Source organism: Delphinus delphis, chromosome 8 (genome assembly GCF_949987515.2).
Source record: "Delphinus delphis chromosome 8, mDelDel1.2, whole genome shotgun sequence".
NCBI classification, from domain to species: domain Eukaryota; kingdom Metazoa; phylum Chordata; class Mammalia; order Artiodactyla; family Delphinidae; genus Delphinus; species Delphinus delphis.
Window position 1 is genome coordinate 72,447,415 of NC_082690.1, and position 9,843 is coordinate 72,457,257.

At 55.3% G+C, this 9,843-nt stretch overlaps 1 protein-coding gene across 1 annotated transcript in view; it reads left to right on the forward strand.

Annotated features, from left to right (window-relative positions):
• OTOG (otogelin) overlaps positions 1 to 5,898 on the forward strand; it is an 85,965-nt gene extending 80,067 nt beyond the window's left edge. Inside the window, exons 50-56 of the mRNA XM_060017333.1 lie at positions 289 to 364; positions 489 to 667; positions 1,443 to 1,547; positions 1,731 to 1,850; positions 3,140 to 3,185; positions 5,504 to 5,583; positions 5,698 to 5,898. Of these exons, the coding sequence (XP_059873316.1) occupies positions 289 to 364; positions 489 to 667; positions 1,443 to 1,547; positions 1,731 to 1,850; positions 3,140 to 3,185; positions 5,504 to 5,583; positions 5,698 to 5,898 (807 nt within the window). The remainder of the gene's footprint in view (positions 1 to 288; positions 365 to 488; positions 668 to 1,442; positions 1,548 to 1,730; positions 1,851 to 3,139; positions 3,186 to 5,503; positions 5,584 to 5,697) is intronic.
• Positions 5,899 to 9,843: the final 3,945 nt, after the last annotated feature.

Consider the following 9,843-nt stretch of genomic DNA (forward strand, 5'->3'; position numbering starts at 1 on the left):
CTCGCTGATGTGGCCAGTGGGTGCTCAGAATGACAGGGGAGTCCTGAGGCCCGGGAGAGGACACGCGGGGAGGCTCGGGAGCCACATGGACATCCTCGAGGGAGGGTGACTGAGCTCACAGGGTGCCAAGGGCCCCCCTGGCTAACAGGCCTGCCAGCCCCTCCCCGCCGCCGACTCCCGCCCACTGCAAGGAGACCACTGACAAGAGAGGGCCCCAGGTGGCAGGCTGCTCCCGCCGGTGGGGCTGGGTCTCCTCACCTGGGGTGCTAACGGCCTCTGCCCACCCAGTGGGAGATGTCCCAGCTGGACGAGGCGTTCATGCAGAGCGCGGAGAACGTGTGTGGCTGCACCAAATACGAGTGCGGTGAGTGGGGAGGGGGAGCCGGGGAGGTGGGGCAAGCTGAGTGAGCCAGGGGGGCGCCAGCCGGCCTGGGGCCAGTGTGGGCGCTGGGCTCTCGGTGACTGTCGCCGCCTGCTTGCCCATCCAGTGAATGCCCCCGTGTGTCTGAGCCGCGAGCTGGGGGTGATGCAGCTGGGCCAGACGGTGGTGGAGGTCTCGGCAGAAGGCGTGTGCCACACATCCCGCTGCACCACCGTGCTCGACCCTCTTACCGGCTTCTACCAGATCAATACCACCTCCGTGCTGTGTGACGTCCACTGCGAGGCGGTAGGGGGCAGCGGCGCAGGACGGGCTGTGGGGGGCCATGGGGAGCTGGCCTGCAGACCCTTGGTGCTCTGGGAATCAGAGGGACCCTTCAAGCTCCACCAAGCTCTCCGGATGAGTCTAGAGAGTGGGCGTTGGGGAGACCTCTGAGACCTCTGTGGAAAGTGCTGAGGCCAGGAGGGGAACAGCAAGAGTGAAGGCCTGGCAAGGGTGAGCATTTGACAGAGAAAGCTCACATTTATTGAGCACCTACTTATGCCTGGTGCGGTCCCTATCCTCTTGGTTTGTACTGCTGCCATTTGCTGAGTGCTTCTATTGATACGTGCCCAGTACTGAGGGCAGTGACTGGCTTCTGTTAAGGGCTAAATAAGTATGAGTTGAATAAAAGGGATTGGAATTATTCCCATTTTTCAGATGAGAAAACTGAGGTTTAGGGAAGTCCAGCCATTTGTCAAAATTGCCACAGGAACTGGGACTCAAACTAAAGTCTATCTGGAATCAAAACTGCCATCCTTAATTACCAGCAAGGCCATCTCTTTGTCCACTGGGGCTGGGTTTAGGACCTGCTGTCTACCCTTATATCTACCCTGAGGCTCAGGGTAGATATAAGGATGACCTTCCTGCCTGAGATGCAAGGAGGCTGGGAATTTCCTTTCTGAGCATCTACAGGGGGCCTTTCTCTGGGTTCTGGGCTCAGGGACAAGCAGACAGTGGGAGAGGCAGGAGGGTGGAGGTGGGTATGTGGCTGAGGCCCGTCACGACTCTCCCTGTCCTGCAGAACCAGGAGTATGAGCACCCGAGGGACCTGGCGACCTGCTGCGGCTCCTGCAGGAACGTGTCCTGCCTCTTCACTTTCCCCAATGACACCACCTCCCTGTTCTTGGTATGCAGCCCCTTAACTGCGCATCCCGGGAGGGGACACCTAGGACCAGGGCCCAGGGCTGGGAACAGATGGGGTCCTGGGCAGTGCCAGGTCCTGGGCTGCACCTGTCTTCAGAGCTGTGCCCTATCAGTTCACTAGGGCCATCGGCCACAGGTCCCCATTGGCTACCTCTGTGCCCTCTAGCCCGGGGCATCCTGGATCGCAGACTGCACCCGCCACCACTGCAGCAGCACGCCCCTGGGCGCCGTGCTCGTCCGCTCGCCCATCACCTGCCCACCACTCAACGAGACCGAGTGTGCCAAGGTCAGTGCTGGCTGCCTCCCGCGCAGCATGGCCTAAAGCCAGGCGCAGCAGCTGTCTTAGTGGTGGTGGTGGGTAGGGGCAGGGGTGTCTTGTGGTGTGGGGGGCTGTGGAAGGAGGGCTCCCTTGGAGCCTGGACCTGCCCTGCCACCCCAACTCCACATCTTTCCGTGTATCTTTGCTCTGACCACATCGCACCACATCCTCACGCATCACACCACATCCTCACACCTCACAGGGCCATGCCCAGATGCACGCAGACATACACTGTCGCATGTTCTAGGCACACTCACATACACACCAACACGGGCAGTCAGCTGCTCACAGGCACTACACACTCCACAGGGACGTTAACACCTCGGCAAGCCAGTACACATACCACGCACTGTCACACGCCAAGGCACGCTTGCACGCACACACCACGCAGACGCACAGTTCAGTCCTGCGATGGGCTAACAGGGGTCCAGCACTAGCATGGACAGCTGTCACTATGGGCACGCCTCAAGGAAAATGATTTCCTGGAGGGTTTGGGGTTATTGTTGAATTATTAGAGTTCTTGACGTTAATATTGGGCATTTAAAGATTTCTGGTCTCACTTAGAAAACAATTACACACATCCAAGCATTCTCTCCACACAGACACACACATGCAAAATCACACATGTACACACATGTATGTGCTCACAAAACCACACACATATACTTAGACCCATGCTCACACACACATACAAACACACACACTTATTTACAAAGAACTGTCACATCCATCATTTTATCAATTTCACAGTAGAGGAGGAGGGCTATCAGAAATCATTGCCCCACTTTAGAGATGGGAAAACTAAGTCCAGAGCAAAGGGGTAGCTTATCCAGGGCTGAGATAGAGCCCAGGCCACTGACCCAAGTGGGTCAGTCCCTAACCCCTTCCCTCCCTGACCCTCTGTGCAGGAAACACTAAGGCGGACGACAGTACTGGGTGGGGGAGTGGTGCATAAGGAGAGCTGCCACTGGAAAAACAGGAGGCCCTGGCGCCCTGCACCATCTTTACCCAGCCTCCAGCCTCAGTGCCAGTGTCCCAACCAATTGCGTTAGCCCCTGTGGCTCTCAGTGGCCAGCTCAGGGGCCCCTTCCCCCTCTGGCCAGGGCCTGATGGACAATGGGGCCTGGAACTCCTGCCCTGGAGCATCATGGGAGGAAAGGAGTCTAGACTCTAGCAGTCTTTTTGCCTCTTGCTGGGATTCTTGGCTCCTGGCCTAGTATGTGGTCTCCTACCCACCTCTCCTCCTCTCCCTCTAGGCTGGGGGCTCGGTGGTACCTTCCTTGGAAGGATGCTGCAGGACATGTGAGTGAGCATGGCGGAGGCCAAGGGTGAGGGGCTCTGGTGGGGGGGACAAGGTGTCATGTTGGGGCTCAGAGGGCCAGGTTCCTGGCCTGGCGCCTCCAGTGGTGGCTCTTCAGGGGTGAGTAGTTGAAGGGATAACACCCCCGCCATGGGGCTCACGGCACAGACACAGATCTGCAGGTGGGCAGGGGCCATGCTCACATCCCTATCCCGACAAAAGGCCTCTGCTCCTGTTGGAGACGGGACATTGGGATGTTGGGTCCAGGAGGTCAGTAACTGACCAGCTGCTCTGCCACCTCCTGCCGTGGCCTGCCATGACCTCCAGCCGCGATGCCCCCACATGAATTCTCCCTGTGGTCAGGAGCCGTGTCATGGAGGTGGCTTCAGACCCATGGGCTCCCAGACTGAGTCTGAGTGAGAGCTCGGTGCGTCTGTCCTCACCCCTGGCCCCTGGAACCCGCAGCCCCAACTGCATGTGCGTCATGTTCCAATCAGCCTTAGGACCTTTGCCCGCATGCCTCCCATCCCCCAGGGCCCTCAGCCTTTCCTTGGAGAATTTTGGACCCTGTTATGTTCACTTCACATGTTCCAAGGAAACTGGGCTCAGTGCCTCATTGGCTGATCTCTGACCCACACCTCAATGTTCCCTGAATGTCCCGTGTGCTCCCTGTGACCCGTGTCCCTCTCCCCAGGTTCCCCGGGGACCCTGTTTCCTGTGGTCCCCGTTAGCCCCGCCTCTCCTCCACGGGTTAGTGTCCACTGCCACCCAGGTACTCCTCTCGGAAGCCCGCGGGACTGGAGGCGTGTAGCCGCGTTGCTATTTCTGCCAATGTCCCTTCTGCTAGGTGGCCCTGAGCTCTGGGGGTGGGGGAGGGGAGTGTGGTGCCCCTGCTCCTTGCCTCTGGCAAAGGCTGTAGGGCCAGCAGTGCATGCTGGGTAGCACGCTGCACCCCTGGGCTTGCATGGGAATGCTTCAGCAGTGCCCGCTCTCTTGGTGCCCAGTGCCCAATGCAACCACTGCTTTGCTACTGCTGGTTACTCAGCTGGTCTCAGTCCAGGACCCTGAGGCCATGGCCAGGACAGTTCTCAGTTCTCCTGTCTCCTGGGAGCAGAGAGGGAGGAAAAAGTGAACTTAGCTCTGGCCAGGAGACCTCCAGCCGGTGTGGTCAGAAACCTACTTGGTGAAACCCAGAGGCCAGAAGAGGGGATTCCACCCCATTTCCCACAGGCACCCCGGTGTCACAGAGGGAGTCTATGCATCTGGCAAATATTTATTTAGCACCAATACGTCAGGCCCTGTTCTAGGCACTGTAGACCCAGCATAAATGACACAGCCCCATAGAGCTGACGTTCTAATAGGAGAGACAGAAGAGCAAGTGAAATTACAGTAAGATGGATGCATCTGGTTTTATGGGCGCTGAAATTTATGCAATTGGTGGTGGGGGGGGCTTCATTAAGAATAAGAACACAAACTTACAAATCCATACCGAGGCAGGAAAGTGAAGATTTATTTAGAACAAGAGAACTCACAACAAATTGTGGAAGGAGGCTGTGCAAAGGAAGACCCTAAAGCTTACATGTCAAGAGCATCATTGCAAGGGTGTCTCTCAGGAAGGTGACAGTGCCCTGGATAGAAATAAGGAAGGGAGGGGTCAGGGAGGGAGGCTGGGTGGAGGCAGGATGTTGTAGTTTCAAGAAGAAGATCAGGAGAGGCCTTGGTGAGGCAGTAGTTGAGCAGGGGAGGGTGTAAGTGAGCCATGTGATTGGCTGTCTTTGGGAGGCATGGTCCAGGCAGAAGAAACTGTGTGCTTATCAGGTTCCATCTCTGTAACAGCCGTGTGAGGTGGGTGACTCCCGGCCCTGTCCTGTTTGATAGCTGTGGAAACCGAGTGATCCTGCTATGTGCGAGCACCGTGCTAGGGACTGGGGTTTCCATTCACTCAGGCAATTGCGGGATCTTAATGCTTGAGCTGAAGCTCAGAGTGGGGAGAGGAGACATCCAGGGTCGCCAGTGGATTAGAGACAGGCTTTGGGGCTGGGGTGGGCAGGCAGCTTGCCTCGTCCCCAAATCCTCGTCTTCCCTAGCCCAGAGTCCCCAGGCCGTCCCTGGCATCCTTCCCTGTCTCACCCATCTCCCCTGCCTTGTCACCTCCACCTCCTTCCAGGGCACTGAGCTAAAAGGGAGGGGCTCTAATGCATGGGCACTAACTCTGGTAGAGGGACCCTCCAGCATGACACTAACTGCCCCAGTCTGGCCCAGCCTGCTGCCCCGGGAGCACTTCTCGGCCGCAGCTGCCTCACCCACCCTGTCCCCCCAGGTAAAGAGGACGGACGCTCCTGCAAGAAGGTGACGATTCGCATGACCATCCGCAAGAATGACTGCAGGAGCAGCACCCCTGTGCGTGGCCCCCGCAAGGCGGGGGGGGGGGGCGGGGTGCAGCCGAAGATGGGGATGGGGGGCTCTGGGGGATGGAAGCCACACAGGCTGCCTCACTGGCCTGCCCGTCTCCAGGTGAACCTAGTGTCCTGCGATGGGAGGTGTCCGTCCGCCAGCATCTACAACTACAACATCAACATCTTCGCCCGCTTCTGCAAGTGCTGCCGCGAGGTGGGCCTGCAGCGGCGTTCTGTGCAGCTCTTCTGTGCCGCCAACGCCACCTGGGTGCCCTACGTAGTGCAGGAGCCCACGGACTGTGCCTGCCAGTGGTCCTGAGGCCTGCGGGCTGGGGCGGGCTGGACCACTTTTTGCTTCCAGCTGACCCAGTGTAGGGTGGACGGGGGGCACTAAAGGTGTGGAGAGCTGGTACATGCTGAGCATGGAATGGCGGGCAGAGACACAGAGAGTGACTGGACGGGCCACACCGGCCCATCCTGGCTCCCTCTCTGGGCTCCCCCTCCTCCACATATGGGAGAGTGCCACAGCCTGGGGCTCAGGGAACTCAGCTCTGTCCCTGGCTTGAGGTCTGGGAAGGGCCCTCGGTCAGGGGCATCAGCCCCTGCACATCTGGGACTCTGGCTGCAGTGCTTTGGTAGAGGGGGTAAGAGTTTTCCTGAGAAGCCGGGACCAGGGCTGGACCCAAGACCCAGTGGAGGGGCCAGATGTGGTGGCCCATGCTCTTTCTCGGCCCTTTTGACCACGGAAGAACCACAGACTCAGTAAAAGGAAAGGGGGCTTAAATTGAAACATCCAGGTCTGTGTGTCGCTGCCCAGGAGGACTTCCCAGAAGCAAAGAGGGTGGGTTCCCAGGCGACGTGCTCTCACCAATGTCTGTGAGGTCAGTTCCGGAGACTGGGGAGTAGACTCAGTGAGCTTCAAGCCCCCTGTAGCCCCAAGAGGGATGCCCTGGTATTCTGTTATTGACCTTGCAATTCAGGAAAGGATTTAGAAGAGCAGGGCCACGGCTGCTCCATACCCACCTACTCCCATCCCTCAAAACCGGCCTCCCTGGCCGGTGGGCTGGCTCTGGTGAGGTGTGGTGGATGAGTTGTGCTGGACCCTCCTCAGTGAGGGTCCAACTCATCCCCATGTGGGTGGACAGCCCCCCCCTCTGAGGGCCCTAGGGTGTTTAATGATACCTTCAGCTTGCAAGGGCAGACCCTGGCTTTACAATGTGCCTCTTCTCCAAGAACATAGCAGAGCTGGTCTCTGGAGGGGCCCGAGTGTGAGTTCTGTGGCTCAGCCAGTTCCCAGCTTTCTACTTCATGGGATTGTCCAGCAGGAGAGCAACAGTCAGTGGAAAATGCAGGCCCTGTGCGTGTGCAGCCGCCTCTGAGCATTTCTCAGAGCCTTGTCTCTGAACCAGTGTGTCCTTCCTAAAGCCAGCCTAGGGCCCCCTCCACACCCCACCCTGTAGCCCTCTGACCCTACATACCACTTTGTGCTGCTGGATCCAAAGGGCATGAACATGAGGTTGTTCAGATGCCAGCACTGCCCTGTATGTCTGGAGACGTGTGGCTGCCCCGGTACCCCTAGGATTGGGGTTGGGGCCCTGTTCCAGGATGGCCCCCAGCTGTTCTTGCAGCCTCTTTGTTCCTGTATCTGTGTTCTGTTTATATATCCAATAAACCACAGGAAGACATCAGACCTCTGAGCATCTCTGAAGGTGTCAGGTTTGCTTTGAATCTGAAGGAATTTCAGCTGTGAAGACGAAATCCTATTTTATGTCCGTGGAGGTCACCCTGACTTCTCTTGCCCCACCCGTGCCTAGCACTGTGCGCCACTCAGAGCAGGTCCTCCACGGGCATCTGCTGGTTTGAATTGAACTGATAGGAGGCTGGCTCCTAGAGGAGGGGTGGGGAGAAGGAAGAGGACTTTGGGAGCTGGAAAACTGGCACCCAGGTGAGGGGCCTGAGGAGTGGTCTGAGCTCTGTGGGGCCAGCGACAGATGCCTCTCACACAAGATGTGGACGGGTCAGGCCCTGAGAGTACGCTTCATGTTGGCCTCTCAACATTTCTGTCTTTATTTCCCTATTCTCTCATAGAGCTCGGTAAGCTTTGCAGCTACTGTTGACTGTGCTAAGGTTAGGGAGAATCTAGGGATCGGGTTGTTAGTGACGCTTCAACTTTAAAGTACTGTTGGCACAACTAAGAGGCAAATGGGAGAATGCTTTCCTGGGTTGAACCATTTGAGAAGGAATAGGAGAGGGGCAGCCTGAGGAAGCACCAGCCAATAAGAGGGGGAGACTACTAGGGCCTGGTTCAATGTTTGGATGCAAGGGCTCCACTCAGCCTGGAGGGGTAGAGCATTTCCTGTGAAGCTAACACTTGGAAAGTTTAGTTTTTATTTCACAAATATGTGTCTCCCCTCATGTTATATCTGTCTGCTAACATGAGCCCTGGGACTTTTCCTAATGAAAAGAAAGCTTTACAGCCTCTTAAGAAAAGAAAGCTTTACAGCCTCTTAAGATAAGCAGTGGATCAAAGAATAAGTCAGAGTAGAAATTAAACAGTATTATGATCCTCATGATTATGAAATTACAACACATTAAACCTGTGAGATGCAGCTAAAGAAGTACTTAGAGGGACATTTATAGCCTTAAATGCATACTTTATACTTCTTAATTTCCTATCGTTATAGCCAGAGGTGGGGTGGGGCAAAGCTTCTCCATCACTGATGATAATTAAAGGTTTGTAATCAGTCATTTTCTCAGCACAACACACTCCCTAAGTCACATATCAACAGCTTTCAGAGAGAGTTTTGAACCCTGAGTTCAACAGAACATGACTTTAAACCAGCCTTTAAAACCAGCCTGATTTAAAATACTAATTCTATCATACAGCAAGATGTTTAGATTAAGACAAAGGTGGCTCTTTAGTCATTGCTGGAACCCCAGTGTTCCTGGCTGTTCAGCCCTCACCTCACTACTACTCCCATCTGTTTACATTCATGTATAAGCAGGCAGACTTTGAACAGGACCACTCCTTGTTAGCTGTTGTGTAAACAGGCAGAGGGCATCAGCTCAAGCCAGCCAGCCTCAGCCTAAACGTCTTCCTGCAGCCTTAGTTGGAAGGGTGGCCTCAGACTTTCAGAGGCCTGCTCTTCATAGCCTATCTATAACTGGTGACCCAGCTTTGCTGACTTGGCCCTCGTGGCTCCAGTGGGCAGCAGTTTCCAGGCTTCCTGCTCCACCCTCACTATATACTCACAGGTGGCCATAGATTCTGATGATCACACCAACTGCTGGAATCACAGTGTTTGTAGGTTTCCAACCCCCACCCAGGAACCCCCTCCTGCCTGCTTCTCCTGGAAGTCAACCTCACACACCAACCCTTTGGCTAAAACTCCCAGTCCTGTTCCCCTAGCTTCCTCCTGGGGAACCAACTCTTTTGGGCTAAGACACTAGTGAAAGAGTAACAAGAAGCAAATCACCTACCAGCATGCTACCCTGCTCTGCACTGAGGGAAAATAGGAGAGGATGAGGATTTTAAACCTAAATCAGTGTTGCCCAATTGCCCTCAAAAAGCCAGTACCCAGGGCTTCCCTGGTGGCGCAGTGGTTGAGAGTCCGCCTGCCGATGCAGGGGACACGGGTTCGTGCCCTGGTCCGGGAAGATCCCACATGCTGCGGAGTGGCTGGGCCCGTGAGCCATGGCCGCTGAGCCTGCGCGTCTGGAGCCTGGGCTCTGCAATGGGAGAGGCCACAACAGTGAGAGGCCCGCATACTGCAAAAAAAAAAAAAAGCCAGTACCCATAGTGTTGATATGAGTGTTCATTGATACAGAGTTGATTTACATTAAAAATACATACACCCTTTGACTAAGCCATCCTATTTCTAGACATCTGTGGTAGGCTGAAATACAGACCTCCAAAAATGTCCACAGATTAGTACCAGGAACCTCTGAATATGTCCCTTACACAGTAAAAGGGACTTTGCAGATGTGATTAGGTTCAGGGTCTTGTGGTGGGGAGATGATCCTGGATTATCCAGGTGGGCCCAATATAATCACAGGAGTATTTGTAAGAGTGAGGCAGGAGGATCAGCATCAGAGAGGGGAAATGTGATGACAGAAGCTGAGGCTGAATTTTGTGGTAATTTGTTACAGCAACAGGAAACTAATAGAGCATCTAAAGAAATAATTCGTACGAAGAGACATGTGCCAGGATGTTTATTGCAGCATTGTCTTAAGTTAAAAAATATTGGTGTGACTTCCCTGGTGG